At 45.9% G+C, this 19,993-nt stretch overlaps 2 protein-coding genes across 6 annotated transcripts; both read left to right on the top strand.

Annotated features, from left to right (window-relative positions):
* The first annotated feature begins 23 nt into the window (after positions 1 to 23).
* Positions 24 to 6,236, top strand: PFN4 (profilin family member 4). 5 transcript variants are annotated; one of them, XM_032866953.1, is made up of 5 exons: positions 24 to 110; positions 982 to 1,111; positions 1,707 to 1,844; positions 3,023 to 3,128; positions 6,022 to 6,235. In XM_032866953.1, the coding sequence occupies exons 2-5, from the start codon at positions 995 to 997 to the stop codon at positions 6,048 to 6,050; spliced, it is 390 nt and encodes a 129-aa protein (XP_032722844.1). In that variant the 5' UTR covers positions 24 to 110; positions 982 to 994; the 3' UTR covers positions 6,051 to 6,235. The 5 variants fall into 5 exon arrangements, with proteins under 5 accessions (XP_032722844.1, XP_032722845.1, XP_032722846.1 ...); XM_032866954.1 differs by having other exon boundaries at positions 42 to 204; positions 983 to 1,111; XM_032866955.1 differs by having other exon boundaries at positions 45 to 145; positions 983 to 1,111; positions 6,022 to 6,236.
* A 7,527-nt stretch (positions 6,237 to 13,763) lies between these two features.
* TP53I3 (tumor protein p53 inducible protein 3) lies at positions 13,764 to 19,819 on the top strand. Its single transcript, XM_032866949.1, is given in 7 exon segments — positions 13,764 to 13,780; positions 14,065 to 14,216; positions 15,593 to 15,860; positions 17,476 to 17,688; positions 18,555 to 18,751; positions 19,524 to 19,652; positions 19,654 to 19,819. Coding segments are annotated over 7 exon segments (1,095 nt in total). The 5' UTR covers positions 13,764 to 13,779; the 3' UTR covers positions 19,789 to 19,819.
* The last annotated feature ends 174 nt before the right edge of the window (positions 19,820 to 19,993 follow it).

The raw sequence follows: 19,993 nt of genomic DNA, 5'->3' as shown, positions 1-19,993 counted from the left end.
CAACCCCTGCGCCGCCAAAGACGACAAGCTAGAACCCCACTAGCCACCACTGCGACCCCGAGCCCAGAGCAACTGCGCTCCCGAGCCCAGCCCCGCGGAGAAATAACTGGGTACCCGGGTTGGGGCGCTGGTGGGCGGGTCGGAGGTAGCGAACCACACCGAAGCGCTACTCGGCGACGAGCAGATATTGCAGCCAATAGCTAGGCACGTCGCCTTTCCGTCCCGCCTTCCCCCGCGCCCGTTGACGGGCCGCCGCTCGGCTCGCGGGCCTTTGGCCCAGTGCGGAGCTGCTTTCCGAGTGCGGTTTTGCGTTCTGCTCACGCTTGGACCATCGCCCTCCCCTAAGCACTCTGTGCGTCTTCCCAGCCAACACGACTGGACGTTAAACACCCCGCTCCCTCGCCTCCAGTCCTTCCTCAGGGACCTCCCACCCCCACCTCGGGCCCCGTGGGCTAAACCACTGCGCAGGGAGTGGCCGGAAAGGGCACTTGCCTTAAGTATCCCGTAAGGACTAGTATTTGTGGAGATTGTCCTTACGAAGAAGGCCCAAATGCTGAAAAGTCCGCTTTAAACGCGTTAAATCCTTTGGATCAGTGCCCATAGTTCGCGGGGATGCTGGTCAGGGGAAAGGACCCGCTGATGTCATTGACCCTTGTTAACTTAGATCCGTGGCTCTGCGTCCCGCAGGTGTTTGGGTTTGGGTTTATAATCTCGGGTGACTCTGGAGCAAATCCTTGGTATAACTAGAAAATTGTGAGCAGTGATTTTTCCAAACTCAATAACCTGCTGTATGAATTGCGATTTTCTAGGATTCTATTTTCCTCTTTGAATATTGGTGGCTAGTACATGATGGACCACCATTTTCACTACTTCCAAAGTGCACGCGCTGAAAACTGTCCAAAGTGTCTAAGGAGACTTGTATTCGCAGGCCTTTCCAAAGCTAGCCAGAGTGAGTTGTTTCAACTGTAGTTCCCCTTTTCAGAGCGGAGGGAGCATGAGCCATCTGCAGAACTTACTGTTGGATACCCTTCTGGGAACAAAGCATGTTGACAGTGCAGCGCTCATCAAGCTCCAAGAACGAAGCTTGTGTGTAGCATCACCAGGATTTAGTGTAAGGAAAAGCAAGTTTGGGCATAAGCTTTTTTTTTTTTTTTTTTTTAGAATTTTTTTTATTTATTTATTTATTTACTTACTTACTTATTTGACAGAAAGAGACACAGTGAGGGAGGGAACACAAGCAAGGGGAAGTGGGAGAGGGAGAAGCAGGCTCCAACCCAGGACCCTGGGATCATGACGTGAGCCGAAACGCAGACGCTTAATTAACCAACTGAGCCACCCAGGCACCCCAGGCATAAATAAGCATTTTATCAAAAGTTTTTCTGTAAAGAGCCATAGTAAACATTTTAGATTTCTGGGCCATGTGGCCTGAGTCACAACTACACAACCACTATGCAGTTTGAGTGGGAAAACAGGCATACATAAAAGAATGGGTGTGACCATGTTCCAACAAATCTTTATTTATGAACACTGAAATTTGAATTTCATGCAACATTTACATATCACAAAATATTATTCTATTGCTTTTTTCCAATGACTTAAAAATGTAAAAACTATTCTTAGTTTGCAGGCCTACAAAAACAGACAGTGGGCCAAATTTGGCCAGCTTGCCATAGTTTGCCCACTCATACTCTATTTAACTTCTGCAGATAATGCCTCATGACGTTCGAACACTTGTGAATGGATTCGCCAAGAACCCTTTGCAAACTAGAAGAGAAGGATTGTATTTCAAGGAAAAGGACTACAAATGTATCCGGGCTGATGACTATTCACTTTATGCTAAGAATGTGAGTGTTCACAATTTGAAGACAGCTAGGTAAAAAACCTTGAGAAAAGAATTTGATTCCAATATGCTGTGTCCCCTGATCCGATTTATAAAACAACCTAACCCCATTACTGCAGTGACAATGTCTGAGACAGCAGTCTAGTATTTAGGAAGACATGCGTAAAATAAAGTAGGAACAGGGAGCCTACTTGAGAAACATTCATTCCAAAATCTATCAACAGAAACTTGCCTGAAGTATCTCTTTTCACTACTTTATATGCTACACGCTCCTTTTAAAAAAGAAAGAAAGATAACATTCTTATGCTTAAAACTTCTCCTAGCTCTATTACCTATAGGGAAATAAGATAAAATTCACATTTACTGGATGGCCTATCTTGTGGGTTAAGCACACTTCATCTGCATTCTAAAGTAGCCTCATTTTACTGGAACAAGTAAACACAGCATTTGCAAGGTTAAGTAAGTCTTCTTTAGTCAGGCTGCAGGAAATGCACGTGCTGGGATTCAAGCCCAGAGATGTCCAATTCCAAAATCTATTACTTTCTCATTTTTAAAAAATATTTTATTGGGGCGCCTGGATGGCTCAGTAGGTTGAGTGTCTGCCTTCTGCTTGGGTCTTGATTCCAGGGTCCTGGGATTGAGGCCCCCGTCGGGCTCCCTGCTCGGCAGAGCGGGCTTCTCCCTCTCCCTTTGCCGGCCATTCTGCCTACTTGTGCTCTTTCCCTATCTGTCAAATAAATAAATGAAATATTAAAAAAAATTATTTATTTGACAGAGAGAGACACAGATAGCCAGAGAGCGTGAGCAGGGAGAAGGAAAAGCAGACTCCCGCTGGACTCCCACTGAGCAGGGAGCCTGACACAGGGGCTTGATCCCAGCTCTCTGGGATCATGACCTGAGCTGAAGGCAGACGTGCCACCCAGGCTCCCCTGTTATATCAGTTGTTCTCACTGGGATGGGGTATATTCCAATCAGTGGAACTTTTTCAAAATACACATGCTGTTATTACAAGTCTGAAATTTTTTGAGCAAAGACAACTAAATTAGTGGGAAAAAAGTGAAGAGTCCAAAACCAGATATGAGTGCATGGAAGTAAAAAAATGGCACAAAATGTGACTGGAGTGTAATTGCTAGTCCTGTGACTAGAACTGAAAGAAGGGCATTCTGTTTTACTCTTATCCAGGAAAACACAGGTGTGGTTGTTGTGAAGACCCATCTATATCTTCTGGTGGCAACTTACACTGAAGGCATGTATCCTAGTGTCTGTGTGGAAGCGACAGAGAAGCTGGGTAAGTTTGTCTCCCCATGCCTGTCTTTGTTCCCTATGACAAAGATCTGACTGCCAGTCACTGAGCGCCAATACAAACCACGCAGGGTAGAAGGGAGGGATTTGTTGGAAGGATACTGGGTTACTCACAGATTCACTGGAACAATGGAGCGGAACTGAGCCACAGTGAAAATGGACTCCAGGGACAGGAATACTGCTAGAATGCTTCTCTAGTCTCTGTTTCTAAGAGGGTCAGTTTTGTTCCGTCCCATTGCAAGCCTTCTTTCCTGGCCGGTATCATGGCCAAGCCTCACATCGTGCCTCTTAATTTCTTTTAAGACCCTGATTTGACAAGTCTTGGGTCATATGGTTTCCCCCTATATCAGTCATTCCACACTCCCCCACCATCTATTAGCTGTTGGGGGGCTAAGGGTGAGTAAGGCAGCAGGGTTTAAAAAAAAAAAAAAAGAAAAGTAAAACCAGAAATTTCACCTCTGGGGGTCACTCTATGTAAAGGACCCTTTCCAGGAAAAGAAATTACTGAGCCCTGCAGCTACCTTGTTGAGGGCTACTGCATTCCCCCTCCATGTCTTTATGTCTTTGAATGAAGATCTAATGTAGGACTAACTGGAAAATTCTATCTATGAAAGTTGAGTCAAATAAATAAATAAAATCTTTAAAAAAAAAAAAAGAAAGTTGAGTTTAATGACAATAAATTATGTTTTAGATTTTTTAATTTTTTTAATAAACATATAATGTATTATTAGCCCCAGGGGTACAGGTCTGTGAATCGCCAGGTTTACACACTTCACAGCACTCACCATAGCACACACCCTCCCCAATGTCCATAACCCCACCACCCTCTTCCTACACCCCTTCCCCCGGCCACCCTGTTTGTTTTGTGACATTAAGAGTCTCTTTTGGTTTGTCTCTCTCCTGTTCCCATCTTGTTTCATTTATTCTTTTTCCTACCCCCCAAGCCCCCCACGTTGCATCTCCACTACCTCATATCAGGGGGATCATATGATAGTTGTCTTTCTCCGACTGACTTATTTCGCTAAGCATAATACCCTCTAGTTCCATCCACGTCGTCGCAAATGGCAAGATTTCATTTCTTTTGGTGGCTGCATAGTATGTTTTAGATTTTTTAATGTAAAGTTAAATTCCTAAAAAAAAAAAATTGCTAGAGTTGCTTGAACACTCCTTTGAGATAGTAGAAGCCCCTACTTCTACTAGTGAGGAAAGCAGCCTTTCTTTCATTCTTTCAACAAATATTCAGTAATGATCTCTTATGGGTCCTATACTATCCTAATAAAGCAAGAAAGTCAAAAGTTGTAAACAGATAGAGTCTCTACCTTTCATACCTCTATACATGCTGTCCTATCTCTAGTGTCCCTTTCTGTCCCTGCCCTTTCACATCCAGTTGTCACATTTTTTTTCTAAAGATTTATTTATTTATTTGAGAGAGAGAAATCATGAGCAGGGGGGAAGGGTAGAGGGAAAAGCAGACTCCTCTCTAAGCAGGGAGTGAGATGTAGGACTCAGTCCCAGGACCCTGGGACCCAGCCAAAAGCAAATGCTTGACCCACTGAGCCAGCCAGGCTCAGACAACCCATTAGTTGTCAAATGCTTAACCATCATTGAAGATGCAAGTGAAATCTTCAGCTTCTCTCCACTATGCTACCTATTTTATGCATACGCTTATTACTAGAGTTCTTTTTTATTGTTAGAGCCACTAGAGTTGTTTGTTTACCTGGACTGTGAGCCCCTAGAAGATAAGAATTGTGTTTTAATCTCCTGTCTCTGGTACCTAAGAGTGTCTACTGTTGAGTAGGCAATTAGTACATGTTTGATGAACAAATAAATGAGTGACCTCTGCCCAGCAGAATCAGGGAATTCTCCAAAGAAATGAATCTTAAAAAATTAACTGAGAAGTTAAGTACCATCACAGAAAAAAATACACACATAAATGTATGTATGCACAGACCTTCCCAGTTGTTAACAATTTCCTGGCATGGAATGTCATAAACCATGCTACATAGCTAGCAATAAGGTATTCTAAGAGTGAATAGGACAGGACACAACTTTGGAAGCATCTAACAGAAGGAGTGAACTCCAACCTGGGAGAAGCAGGCAATTGCAATACCAAGGACCTTTTCTGAGCAAGTGTCCAAAGTTTGAGGGAGGTTCAGTTTCAACAGACTAGGGCTGGAGCAGGAAGACAAAATGGAGACCTGTAGATTGGGGCTAATTATCTAATTAAAGGTATTCAGAAAATAAAGCTAGGAAAATGGGCAACTGGGCTGTCAAGAGGCTAGAATCTGTCCTTTCAGCCTGGGCCCAGGGCTAATTCCCCAGGTCTCCTTTGGAGACCAGGGAAGTTGTCTGACCACTGTAAAGTTGATTCTGTGGCTGGCAGTAAAGGTTGAGACTCCTGATAGGACCACAAAAGACTCCAAAGAGAGTGTACTGGTTAGAAGGAGATAGCTGGAATCATGCTACTAAAATCCCACTGCTCGGGAAGGGCTGGGCTGATCTTGGAAGTGGTTGGATTCTCATGAGGGATGGCTGAGGCTGAAACCTACTCAGGAGCCAGTTACTTGTCTCATTACTTCTGTTTCCTTCGCTTGTTTTTCTCATAATTGTATTTCTGTCAAAAAATTCTCCATGATAATTATAGAAAATTTAAGAAACAGAGAATTATGACTATTTAAAAATGTTTTATTATGAAAGATTCTAGGAGATATATGTATGTTTGAGAGCAGGGAGTGAGTCTTAACTATTCAGTCATTCTTGTATCTCCAGAATCTAGCACATGGTAGTCACTCCCAATGTCTGTGGAATAAATATAATGAAGCACTTTGTGGTGATAATTTGTTGCTCACAAATAACAACCATGTTCTTTCCCTTTTCAGGAGAATATCTAAGAAGAAAAGGAAATTAAGTCATCAGAGGACTATGAAAGACAGCTGTCATTATTTTAAGAAATAGATCCTAAAGAAAAAAAAAATCATGCCTTCTTTTGTGGTTGAAAACACTAGGAAGAAGATACTAAAGAGGAAGAACGAGTTAAGGGAGCAATTTTTCTTATTTCAAGAGATCTTCTTTTTTAATTGGAATTCTTTGATAAGCTATACTTGGTTTGTTTAAATGTTGGTCATTGACATGAGTATGAGAAACCTGCTATCCGCCCAGGGCATATCTGTTGAGAGACTCCTCCCTGAGGGTCTTGTTCTCCCACACATCTTGCTGGGTATGCCAAGAATGCAAGGCTCTAACAACTCTTCATCCAGGCCCTTTCTCAGGGTGATTTTGCAGGAAGCAACCTTGAACAAGGAGGTAATGCCTCCCTTCAGAACAAAGAGCAAACTTTCTTACTGCTTACTATAAAAGAAGTAAGTTCCCTGAACTCAGAGCTGTAATGCCACTCACTACATATGTGACATCCATCTGGTCCACACCACCCCTGGAGGACTTGGGGAGAAGGGCAACACAAAAGCCACACTTTGGGCCACAAGTCAAGGTATTTAACGGACGTTCCATGCTCCCCACCACCTACAGGCATCTGATTTTGTTGAACATGGGGAAGGCCTTTCAAAAGTCAACTCAAAAGAATTTTTAAAGAATCAACTCAAAAAGATTTTTCACTACATCTTCTTGACTTCCTCCTAGTCCACACAACTTAGTATGGTTAATGAATGTGACCTTCTCCAGATAGGGTTCATCTCCTCTTGGTCACTTACTGGGTGACCAGGACAATAAGGGTAGGGAGCTATAGAACCTATTTTGAAAATTCAGGATTCCACCCTGATCATTTCTGGGCATGATGCACCTTTCTTTCCCCTAACGGCAACTCCAGACCAACCTGGTTAGTACACTCTCAGGTATTCCTGAGGAGAGAACACCTTACACCCCTGGCATCGAGTCTTAGACCTCTTGCAGTTCTTGACATGATCAAGCAGCAAAGTACAATTTTCTGAATTCCAAACATATGCTATCTGGGGCTCTCCATGTAGACCTGCCTATAGATTTTGGCATCAGTCCTCACGTGAATGGTTTCTCCTTGTAAATCAGCACATTGACATCATGTGGATTACATACTCAACTCTCCACATGCTGTCAAGCTGGGGTTTTGAGCCTGCAAGGCAGAAGGTCTGACTCTAGGTAATGTCTGAAGTGCTAGAGGCCATCATGAAGCCTCTTGCCCGCTCACCAGCTCTTCCTGGACACATGCCCACTGCACTGCTGGGATCCTCCTGGGGCCCTTTTTGTAAACTTCCTCAAGGGAAGTGTCTCACTGTCTAGAGCCCTTCTATGCAGATCTGTCCAGTTACGTTCTGAAATTCTCATCACAAAGTTCCAACTAGGTCCAGCTCTTCAGAGAGACCCACGAAAGTGACCCTTTGGTGGTAGCCGGAGTACTTGGAGAGGTTCCCAGGGACTAGATGATCTTCTGAAACAGTGGGGATCTCCAAATGAGGGAGATTTGTGTCCTGGTGGTCCACAAACACTTTAGAATGGGCACACAGGTGCAAATGGGTTTAAGTGATTAATTTTTTTCCCAGATCCTCAATTTCCATATGTACTTGCCACGACTGAGGAGTCGTCTCAGCTCTAGCTTCCCACCTGCCCTCCCCAAGCTCCCTTCCCCCAGGATAGAAAAGAAAGGGGTACTCTCATCCAGCCCCAATCTTACTGTGATGCTTGGCCTGGAGTGCAAAACCTGCAGTGTGTGAGGGAAAGGAAAATTCTAAATATTTTTTAATGTCTTAAAATCCATCCTCTGTTGTCAAAAATCACATCATATGTGAGGGAGAGATCCATGAGAATAAAGTAAAAAGCATTAGTGAGACACAATGAAAATCTGTGCATCATTTGTCTTAGGAAGGTTCTATGTCTTACCTATCTATTTTCTTAAAATTCAGAAGCAAGATGATTGTCATAGGACACGTATTAACAATGATTACTTGGATTGTGAAATGAGAAACCTTCTCTGATAGGAAGTAATTTTATTTGGCTGATTATTTAACAAGAGAACTGGCTTTGCCAATAAGAACATCACAGAGGTTTTTCATAATTAATCTGCAGCTCCCAGATGTTAATGAAAATATATTTGAAGTATATGATGAGGTAGAAGGACTTGATTTTTAAAAATTGTCTTAGCCTCTGAGAAACAAACTGAGGGTTTTGGAGGGGAAGGGGGTAGAGGGATGAATGAGCCCGGTGGTGGATATCAAGGCAGGCACATATTGCACGGAGCACTGGGTGTGGTGCATAAACAATGAATCTTGGAACACTGAAAAAATTAAATTAATGTAGTTGGAAAAAAATTAAAAAATAAAAATTGTCTTAGCAAAACTGTATTGAAATTAACATTTTTACTTTCTGAATCCTTTGTGAGTATATCAATTTAAACAAGGTGTCTCTAAGTGAAAAAACAGCAGCTATAATTGATAATCATTTGATAAATCTTCACAAAGTTTTGTTAGTATGACGCCAGATGCTAAGACCCCGAATGACACTTATAGCTGTATAACAAATCCTTAACAGGTTGAGTGGTTTTCAAGTCTTTGCTTTCAACAAAATTGAAGAAAGACCTAATTAAGTTGCCAGCTCATAGATCACTGAAAATAATTTTCAATGATAGATCATTATATAGTTTTTAATCATATAACTCAGAGGTATTCAGAGAATTGGCTGACATTCCTATAATGAAATTTCTCTTTCCCATCTAATTTATGCAAATTATATTCCTCAGAGCTTGTCTATAAAAATGAAAAATAGGAAGAGAATTAATGTTGATCCCAGTCTAATTCTAGCAATGAGGAATATTCACCACAGACATAATTACTTGGAAAAATTCAACCCCACCAATGGTCATTAAGAGCTATCTTTCCAATAAAATTTTACTTTCCATGTTCAATAATTATTAATATTTCAAATAATACTTAAAATATAAAAATTCAAAATAATGTTTTGATCACTTGTGGACTAAGAATATTGTAATGATAATAAAATCCAGAAGAAGTTGGGGTACCTGGGTGGCTCAGTTGGTTAAGCGACTGCCTTCGGCTTAGGTCATGATCCTGGAGTCCCGGGATTGAGTCCCGCATGGGGCTCCCTGCTCGACAGGGAGTCTGCTTCTCCTGCTGACCTCTCTCCTCTCATGCTCTCTCTCTCTCTCTCTCAAATAATTAAATAAAATCTTTAAAAAAAAAAAAAATCCAGAAGAAGTTGAACACTTAGAGCCCCGTGGTCACAGGAAATCACTTTTTAAATTACAGTACACATTTTTGTTCCAGATAAGAATGATCAATAAAGTATAAAATATAGCAATATATAATTCTATGAGAAAAGTAGAATGAAAATAGGAGTACTAGAAGAAAGATTACATTTTAAAACTTCCAACTGTTAAAGAACTGTTTTGCACATTTTTACTGGATGATTATAAATATCAGAGTGCTCTGAGGGGGCGCATGGATGGCTCAGTTGGTTAAGTGTCTGCCTTCAGCGCGGGTCATGATCCCGGGGTCCTGGAATAGAGCCCCACATCGGGCTCCTTGCTCAGTGGAGAGCCTGCTTCTCCCTCTCTCTCTGCCAGCCATCACTCCCCCTCCTTGTATGTGCACGCTCATGCTCGCTCTCGCGCTCTCCCTCTCCCTCTCTCTCTATATCTCTATGTCAAATGAATAAATAAAACCTTAAAAAAAAAAAAGGCAGAGCAGCAGGCAGAGAGAGACTAGGAAGCAGGCTCCCTGCTGAGCAGAGAGCCCGATGCGGGGACGGGGTGGGGGGCACCTGAGATCATGACCTAAGCTGAAGGCAGAGGCTTAAGTCCCTAAGCCACCCAGGTGCCCCTCAACTTTATTCTTTTTTAAGATTTTTTGTTTATTTTTTGAGAGAGAGAGAGAGCACAGAGGGAGAGGGAAAGTGAGAGAGAGAAGCAGGCTCCCCACTGAGCAGAGAGCCGGATGCAGGGCTTAATCCCAGGACCCCAGGATCATGACCTGAGCTGAAGGCAGACGCCTAACTGACTGAGCCACCCATGCACCCCTAGATACCAACTTTAAAATTTAAGAGGGCACAGGCCTAGTTTTTGAAAAAGTTTTGTCTATTTGAGAATAAAGTGTGAAGACTACTGCCCAGGGCAAGAAGTGCCCTGGACATTGAGTCACATGGATGGGTGCCCAGGATGATGGCAGGGGCAGGTAGCCAAAGAAACAGTCCCCACAAGATGGGGCAGAGGACCCTGCCAGGCTGCTCCAAGCCTTCTCTCTCTCAGAGCTCTCCCAAGTCCCTGCTCCTGGGATTTGCCCCACCAACCTCAGGGGGGAATGCCCATGGAGAGAGGGGAGAAATCACCCAGAGAAAGCCCTGCAGGCACGAAAGCTACCACGAACAACCCAGCCCCAGCTCCTCCAGGGAAAAGTGGCAGCCCTTACTCTCCTCCAGAACGAGTCATCCTTGAGCTGCTGGGCTGCCAGAGTGCTGGCTTGGTCACCAGAGAAGCTTTGCCTCAAGGTGACACAGCAGCACTGTGCAAAAGCCTCTGAAGGGGCTAGGACCCCGCTGGACATCTGGAAGAGATTATTCTAGGCCTCCAGCCCCATTTAACTTATAGCAGCAGCAACTACACCTCAGAACAGTACCTCTGCCCCATTCCTAATGCAGAGGATCTTGTTTGTTCTGCTAAATATATACCTTTGGGGAGCCTCATTAGAGGCCAGAGATGTGGGGGACTGTGAAAAACTGCCACTGCAAAAATTACCAGCCAATTCCAAAATTTGGATCTTGACAGGGAATTACAGCAAGATATGCTTTAAGGAAAGCAACTTGTGGGCACCTGGTTCAAAGCCGACAGCCGAGAAAGAATTCTTGACATCTTTGGTGCAAAACGGTGGTTTTTGGTTTTGTTTTGTTTTTTTTTTTTAATTTGAAAGACAGAGATCACAAGTAGGCAGAGAGGCAGGCAGAGAGAGAGAGGTAGGGAAGCAGGCTCCCTGCTGAGCAGAGAACCCGATGTGGGGCTCGATCCCAGGACCCTGGGATCATGACCTGAACCGAAGGCAGAGGCTTTAACCCACTGAGCCACCCAGGTGCCCTCAAAACGGTGGTTTTATTAAAGCACGGGGACAGAACCCATGGGCAGAAAGGGCAGAAAGAAGACCCCACGTCAGGAGGAGTGGCCTATTGTATACTTTCAAGTTGGGAGGGGGTTAGGGATAGCATTAAGTCTCTAAAGAATTTGGAAGCAAGGTTTCCACGACCTTGAGGGGGCTAACTATTGTTGGGAAAAGGTCATTTATTACTGTCTAATAAAACCTTAGTCATGAAGCCCTTCAGATGTGTATCAGTGGGCCATATGCATGAGCGGGGGGGCGTAGTTCCCAACACGTATTTTGGGGGGTTTAGAGAAAATGGAAATTTTCCTTTTTAAGATTATATTTATTTGACAGAGTACAAGTAGGGGAGCAGCAGGTGGAGGGAGAGGGAGAAGCAGTTTCTCTGCTGAGCAGGGAGCTCGATGCAGGGTTCCATCCGAAGACCCTGGGATGATGACCTGAGCCAAAGGCAGATGCTTAACTGACTGAGCCATTCAGGTGCCCTGAGAGAAAGGAAATTGCTAAAGGAATTTTTATATGTTAAAGTAGACTTACAGGATTGGGGGTGGGGCGGGGGGCTAGGATTGTCTTTTGCCCTTAGCAAAGTATTAACATCGAGGCAGTTGAGTCCCTAGGAGAATGTCACTCTGCCTGTTTCAAAGACTTGTCAATGGGCTATAGGTAGTAGGGAAATGTAATCATTTTTCTTCTGCCTTTGTTTACCACATCAGTGTGGGGTCCAGAGCTGACAGCCAAGAAAGAATTGTTGAGACACCTTTTGTGCAAAATGGTGGTTTTATTAAAGCAGGGGGACAGGCCCATGGGCAGAAAGAGCTGCTGTTCCCAGGGTTGTGAGGGGTGGCTGATTATATACTTGGGAGTCGAGAGAGGGAAGGAAAAAAGAGGTTTTCAAAAGAACTTTCATATTCAAGAGGACCTACAAGCCACTGGAGGCCTTGCCATTGTCAAGTTAAGATTGTTTTACCCTCTGGCAAGGCAATGACATTAAGATAGTTGGAAGTTGGGGCGCCTGGGTGGCTCAGTTCATTATGTGGCTGACTTCAGCTCGGGACATGGTCCTAGGGTCCTGGGATCGAGTCCCACATCTGGCTCCGGGCTCAGTGGAGAGCCTGCTTCTTCCTCCCCCTCTGCCTGCTGCTCTCCCTACTTGTACTCTCCCTCTCTGTTAAATAAAGAAATAAAATCTTAAAAAAAAAAAAAAAAAGATAGTTGGAAGTTTCCTGGAGGAATGCCACGCAGATCCCACCCAGGAGTGGTGGTTTCAGGGTGTCAGCTTGTGCTTTGTCGTCGGCCAGCCTTCTGCTCCCTCATCACCAGGACATGTGAATTGGATTCCTGGCTTGGCACTCACTAGCCATGTGCCCCTTGAAATCAAATTAATCTTTCTACATCTCAGCTGCTTTTCAGCTGAGCTTTATGAAGACCAAATGAGAATACATGTGAAGAGGTGGTAAATTAGAAGACACTTAAAAAAAGTTACTTGTTTTATACAAGCACACATTTGTGTGGATCCACTGCTTCTTAACTGGGGACAATTTTGTGCTCCCCCCATGCCTGGAGGCATTTTTTTTTTTTGTCCTGACTGGATGGGGCGCTAGTGCTATTAGTGGGTGGAGAGCAGGAATGCTATTAAACACTGCACAATGCACACGACAGTCTTTCAGAATTAAGAATTATCTAGTCTCAAGTGTCGACAGTGGGGCGCCTGGGTGGCTCAGTGGGTTAAGCATATGCCTTCAGCTCAGGTCACGATCTCAGGGTCCTGGGATCGAGCTCCACATCCGCTCCACATCTGAGCTCCCTGTCGCTGCCCCTCCCTCTGCACATGCTCTCTCTCAAGTAAATAAATAAAAATCTTTAAAAATTAAAAAAAAATTTTTTTTTTTTAATCCCAAAGTGTCAACAGTGCCAAACCTGAGAAACCCTGCTGTAGCCTACTCATACAGCCTTAACCAGTCCAACTGCCTCACTGGGCAGCAGCTTCCAGGCGCCGCTCCCTCCTCCCCGGGAGGAAGAGCAGGAGAGGTAAGGATTCCAGGCAGCGCTCACCTTCTCCCTTCCCCCTACTCCTCCTCACTTTCCTCGCAACAGCACCCTGCTTGCCGACCCATACTTAGGATACCAGCCTTACGACATCAGGAGCTAAAGGCCTGGCCCGGCTGGAAAAGTGACCCATCGCCGGCCCAGAGTCCGAGTCCAGTTCCCGAGAGAGAGGAAGTTCTTTCTTCTCAAAGCAGCAAGGGCTGGACCATCTGCCAAAAGGAAGAAAGATTAGTTTCCCAGGCTTAAAAAAAAAAAAAAAAAGAAAAAAAAATAAAGAACAGAACTTGATTCGCTGTCACCAAGTTTGCATCTTCAATGGGGAAGGAGCCGAAGGAAGAGGAGGGTAGGCTCGGGTCAGTCCCACCCCCGGTACTGCCCACAGTGCTTCGCGCTCGCCGCCGAGGCGGTGCTGGGTCCCGGAGTTCTCCCGCAGGGACCCGACGGCGGGGAGCGCAGGACCGCGCAGTGCCGCGGGGAGCAGCGGAGAGCCGCGGAGACCCGGGCCCCAGTAAGTCTCCAGAAACTCACACTCGGGCCCGTGGAGGCGGGGGGGGGGGGTTCCAGCTCAGAGGCAGCGCAGCTTGCTCACGCTCCGGGACGGTGTCCCCACTTCCCCCAGTCCTAACTTGCGTCCTCTGCGAGGGATCCGTCTGGAGGCTGCGGGGACGTCGCGGGAAGGAGGGTGGGGCGCGGCGAGGGTCAGACCTCGTGGAGACCGAAAGGGAAGCCGCTGGCCGGCAGGGGGCGCTGCGCTCCGCAAAGGGCCTCCGGCTCCGTTCCTTGCTTCTACAGTGTCCTCAGAGAACATGATAGCTGTGCACTTCGACAAGCCGGGAGGACCAGAAAACCTTTACCTGAAGGAGGTGGCCAAGCCCAGCCCAGCAGAGGGTGAAGTCCTCCTGAAGGTGGCGGCCAGTGCCCTGAACCGGGCCGACTTACTCCAGGTGCCCAGGGGTCAGGCAGTGGCTGGGGAATGGTGGGATTCCAGGGTCTTCCATAAACATTTACCAGACAGATGAAGGAATGACCTAGGGCATTGCCTGTAACATTCATCACGATGTGTCTGCAGAATGTGTGCTGGGGGTTCTAAGACAGTATACGGGGATATTTACAAAGCAGCATCTACGCTGTGTTAATCCATCATCTGCTCAGGCTAACAGATAAGAAGATGGGAACTACCCTTTGTTGAGGGGATTGTGTGTTAGGCCTTGCTCTGTCTCTATTTCACTCCTCTGGCAACCCTGCTTACCTTCCGCATTATACAGATAAACAGAGTCAGAGGTTAAGCAGTGTACCCAAGGCCATGACAGCAGTAATCCGGGCAGCTGTAATTCAAATCTAGGGCTTTGTGGACCCAAAGTCTGCACTCTTTCTGCTTGTAGGATCCGGGAGATGTAGGGTCCCGGAGCTGGCCAGGGACTATACTCTAGGAGTCTTTTTTCCTGCTGTTTGAAACGCTAAACTAAGCCAGCTGTATTGATTGGGGTAACAGAAATGGGCCAGAATCACCTGGGGGCACTTTTCTTTCTTAAAGATTTTATTTTTGTTTATTTATTTATTAGAGAGAGTGCTCTCACAAGCAAGGGGAGCAGCAGAGGGAAGGCAGAAGTCCAACTGACTGAGCCACCCAGACACCCTTGGGGCACTTTTCAAAAATAAACATGACCACAACGCAGGCATGTATACCTTGACAAAGCTCCTCAAATGGTTCTAGTACACACTCTTAGTTCAGCCCCTCTGCTCTGAAGCCTCCAGTCAGAGGCTTCTGAGGATTGCAATGCGTGAGGACAGAGCCTGGCACTTATTATGAGAACGATCATTAAGAAGTCCATGGTTTTTGCTGGTGGGCACCATCATGGAACCCAGATCTGGCTCTGGTCCCAGGCTACACTTGACTTCCCTGTGTCAATGGCTGAGCCCTTTATCTGTGGGAAATGGGGTTAAATGGAGTGAATGGGGTTTCGGGGGGAAAAAAAAATTAAAAAAAAAAAAAGGATTCCATGGTTTTGTTCCTAAGTCCTGCTACTAATTTACTTTCAGACTTTGGACAAGGCATTTCCCTTTACAGGTCTGTTTCTCCATTTGTAAAACAAGGCATTCGGATAAATAGCTAAGGACCCTACCAGTTCTGACATCCACTGATTATATGACCTACAGTATCTTACTTGAATTAACTTTTCCTGTCTCTTTTCCTGACTTACAAAACCTGTCTTTATCCTGACCTTTTTGAGAAAAAGGGGGGCTTCTGGAAGAGGCCCAGGGACAGTAATGCACACATTCCTGACCATGCTTCTCACTTAGCTCACTCGTCTTTCTGCAGAGACAGGGCCAGTACGCCCCACCCCCAGGAGCCAGCAGCATTTTGGGACTGGAGGCATCTGGACACATAGCAGAGCTGGGGCATGCCTGCCAGGGGCACTGGAAAATTGGGGACCCAGCCATGGTTCTGCTGCCTGGCGGGGGACAGGCTCAGTATGTCACTGCCCCTGAAGAGTTCCTCATGCCCATCCCAGCAGGACTGACCCTGTCCCAGGCTGCAGCCATCCCAGAGGCCTGGCTTACCGCCTTCCAGCTGTTACATCTTGTGGGTGAGGAGGCCCCCCCATGCTCACTCTATACAGTGTGGTTCCGTTACTTGATGACTCAGCTACCTCAAAACCCAGCAGTCTTCTGGGGTGGCTTTGACCTGGCCACTACGCCACACCCAACAGCTCACCCTGATGTACTATCAGTAGTATGAGGTCCTCACACCATGTTACCAATGACCTGATGTTGAGGCTGAAAATATGGTTAGCAGATGGAAAGCCTAGAAAGCGCTGGATAGAAGGCCTGTGCCCATCTTCACACTGTAGGCCCACCAGTAGTCTCAGCAGCGCAAAGTCTCGCTGAGCTTCTCTCTGCAAGCCCTAGTACAGTAGAAGGGGCCAGGCAGTCTTTTATTCCTCCTCAGTCCTGCTGAAGTCAGCCAAGAGGTGATGGGGCCAGCCTAAGATTTGGTCCCTGTTGTCAGGGAACAGAGTAAACCTGGGAAGACAAGGCATGTACAGAAATTAGACAACCATAGAGTTCAGAAGATGGCCTTGTCTCAAGATGGGAGTGGGAGGGAGAAAGGGCACCTGGGTGGTCATTCAGTTAAGCATCTGCCTTCAGCTCGGTTTATGATCCCAGGGTCCTGGGATCAAGCCCTGCATCGGGCTCCCTGCTCAGAAGGGAGTCTGCTTGTCCCTCTCCCTCTGCCCCTCCCTCCAGGGCCTGCTCGCTCTCTGTCAAATGAAAAAATGAAATCTTAAAAAAAAACAAAACTCAAGATGGGAATAGTTAGTGTGGGCACAGGTGGTTAAGAGAGAGCTTTCTGGAAGAGAAGGACTTAAAGGGTGGGTAAAGTTGAGATGTGACAGAAGGCAAGCCTTGGTGGCTTAAGAGAGTGTCCTGGTGAAATCAGCTGCTCCACTCAGAGTGAAGGATGATTATCATCTGTGAAAGATGAGACTAGGACTGGGTTTCAGTGGCCTTGAATGGCACATTGCCCGAACCTGATGAAAGAGCCAGCTGAGAACCACTTTATATTTTGAGGAGAAAGTAACATAATGAAGGCTCCATTTAAGTAAGAGGAGCCTGGTGGTTGTGTGTGGTGACTGGATCGTTGAGACCAGTTGAAGACCAGTTTCAGACTGAAGAGGAACTGGCTTCAGGTGGTGACAGTGGGAATGGTACGCATTCTTTTTTTTTTTTTTAAGATTTTATTTATTCATTTGACAGAGATCACAAGTAGGCAGAGAGGCAGGCAGAGAGAGAGGAAGGGAAGCAGGCTCCCTGCTGAGCAGAGAGCCCGAGGCGGGGCTCCATCCCAGGACCCTGAGATCATGACCTGAGCCGACGGCAGAGGCTTTAACCCACTGAGCCACCCAGGCGCCCCAATGGTACGTATTCTTATCTATTAAGGTACATGTCAGAGATGCGCATCTCGGGATCATTTCTTAAGTAAAACAGATTGTGGATGTGACTGCTAACAAGTGCTTCAAAAGGTTTTCTTCCACTTTGATAAGAGTCAGTAAAACAAAAAAGAGCTGTCATCGTGTTCTCTTAAGAGACCAAGAAACTGGGCATTTGGTGGGCCAGGGCCAGGGGCGTGTGGTAGAATGCGCCTGCGTGGGGCATGTGTAGCACTTGTAAAGAGAATGGTTCCTGTGCTTTGTGCCGCAGGAAACGTTGGGGCTGGAGAGACCGTGCTAATCCATGCAGGATCAAGTGGCGTGGGCACGGCTGCCATCCAGCTCGCCCGCATGGCTGAAGCGATTCCTCTAGTCACGGCTGGCTCCCGGCACAAGCTTCAGATGGCAGAAAAGCTTGGAGCAGCGGCCGGACTCAATTACAAAGAAGAGGATTTTTCTGAGGCAACACTGAAATTCACCAAAGGTAAGCAGTAGCTCCTGCAGCCCAACAGGAATTTCAGAGATGGTTCTGTCAAGTCCTCACCGGCCCGAAGTTTGCCAGTGCTCTGCTAAATACACAGCAGCTACCCTGCCAAGTTCTCGCATTCAGGTGTTTGACCTCTGGAGACAGGCAGGTAGTGTTTAGGACTAAAATGTTTCTGTGTGCATTGTCATAAGGGATAGCATTCATACACTTTCCAGAAACCGGATGAGTCGGAGAGAGTTGGACTAGAATTAGCCAGGAGCCCTTCTTCCGAGTCACTCTGCAATGAGTTAACAGGAGCTTGGTGTGGTCAGAGTAGGGTTAGGATGGTAGCTCTCTAAAGGGGTGAGCCTCTGTATTCCCAAGCCAAATGTGTCTGTTTTTGGCTTATCCCTTTCCATTTTTCGCGTGAGTTAAAAAGGAAACGTGAAACGAACACCTGTAAAATTACGATTCAGATAACCCAGCACAGACATTTCATAATTTAGATTATGATAATTTAGCCTGTCCTGTAGACTGGGCGGACCTCCCCTGTTCTGTTTTCATTTGTGCCTGGTTGACTGTGGGTTTTGTACTTAATGGGGATCAAAAGAGATAAACCAGGTCGTGGTGTTGCCCCATTTCCCTCTTGCTGTGGCTAGGAATCATAAAACATGAACTACAGCATACATGTATGATAAAGTTCAGTTACCTAAACTCCATCTACAACAGTGTTTCTATGAGCAGTGCTTCTAGTTCCAACCTACAGATTTTACCACTCCCACCTGCATATATACCCATATATTCACAAATATGCTATGGAATCTTACTTTGCACAAAGCCTTCTGTGTCTGATGAGCATTACAAATCTGTGTTTCCTGTGAAAGGTGCTGGAGTCAACCTTGTTCTAGACTGCATAGGTGGATCCTACTGGGAGAAAAACGTCAACTGCCTGGCTCTTGACGGCCGCTGGATTCTCTATGGTCTGATGGGAGGAACTGATGTCAGTGGACCTCTATTTTCAAAGCTACTTTTTAAACGAGGAAGTCTGATCACCACTCTGCTGAGGTCTAGGGACAAAAAGGTGAATGATGAGTGAGAAGATAACGTGATGTAATTATTACCCACAAAAGTGTGGTGCTTTTATATAGCTCCAAGAAAGGAAGATCTGACACATCTTCTGTTAGAGAGCCTAAGTAGAAACCTGCCCCCTCCCATGAATAAATAAGTAACCATTTTCACAGAACTAATTAAAAGTAGTCAATAGAAGTCTCAGCATCTTGGAATGTAGGGAACATTTCGCATGTTATTTAAAATTTTCTAACAGAATGAACAAAGCATTGACAATATTAGGAAATATATTTCTAATAGTGCCAAGATGTTGTCTTCAAAGGAAAGGTGTGATAAGAAAGGTGAATAAGGTTAGTTAAGGTTCTGCCTTCAATAGATTATGCTACTGAAATCTTCTCTATGTGGTACTCCAGCAGGTACCAGACTGGGGAATGTTTTCCCACTGAGTATTTCACACCTGTGGGATAGTAGAGCTTAAACATCCCTTTTGAACTGAGCCTTCAGAAATCCTGTCTGTGGCCACCACCTGCTTTAAACCTTTAAGAACAGTCGTGTTGTCAGTGCCACCAATATTTTAGTACAGGATTCAGGCTTTTTCCCTGGTACAGAAGAGATTATACATTTGGGGGCACGCACATACCTGCTGGTAGTGAAGGGGGTGGGTACTCTCTGTGCATCTTCAGGTGTGTACACATTTCAGAGAGAGCACAGAGGCTAATAAGAGGATGGGGAGCAGCAAGGTAAAGTCTTTGTCTAGGCTGATGTCTCCTTTTCCTCATCTTAAGTACAAGCAAAGGCTGGTGGAGGCTTTTACAGAACAAATCCTACCCCACTTCTCCACGGAGAGTCCCCAACGTCTACTGCCCGTGTTGGACAGAGTCTACCCCGTGACTGCAATCCAAGAGGCCCATGCATACATGGAGAGTAACAAGAACGTGGGCAAAATCGTCCTGGAACTGCCGCAATGAAGGACAAGTTTCCCAGGACAAACTGGAGAGAGTCCATAGTACGCAGGAAAGAGATCGGGTGCTACTCCAAGCCGCCCTGTAACCCACTGGCCCTCCCTGGTCTGGCCTCCGGATCCGTGTAAAAACAATCGAATGAAATAAAGAGTAGATTTGAAGGGCTGCCCTCTCACTGTGGCGGCCCCAGACCGCGGCCTGCGCCGCGGCGCGGGTGGGGTGGGAGTCGCGACCGCAGTTGTCGCAGGGATTACAGCACAGGCCCGAACAGTGGGTACTCAACTCTGGCTGGT

This window comes from Lontra canadensis, unplaced genomic scaffold, assembly GCF_010015895.1.
Source record: "Lontra canadensis isolate GAN:19392208 unplaced genomic scaffold, GSC_riverotter_1.0 scaffold32, whole genome shotgun sequence".
NCBI lineage: Eukaryota > Metazoa > Chordata > Mammalia > Carnivora > Mustelidae > Lontra > Lontra canadensis.
This window is presented reverse-complemented; position numbering and strand designations above follow the sequence as displayed.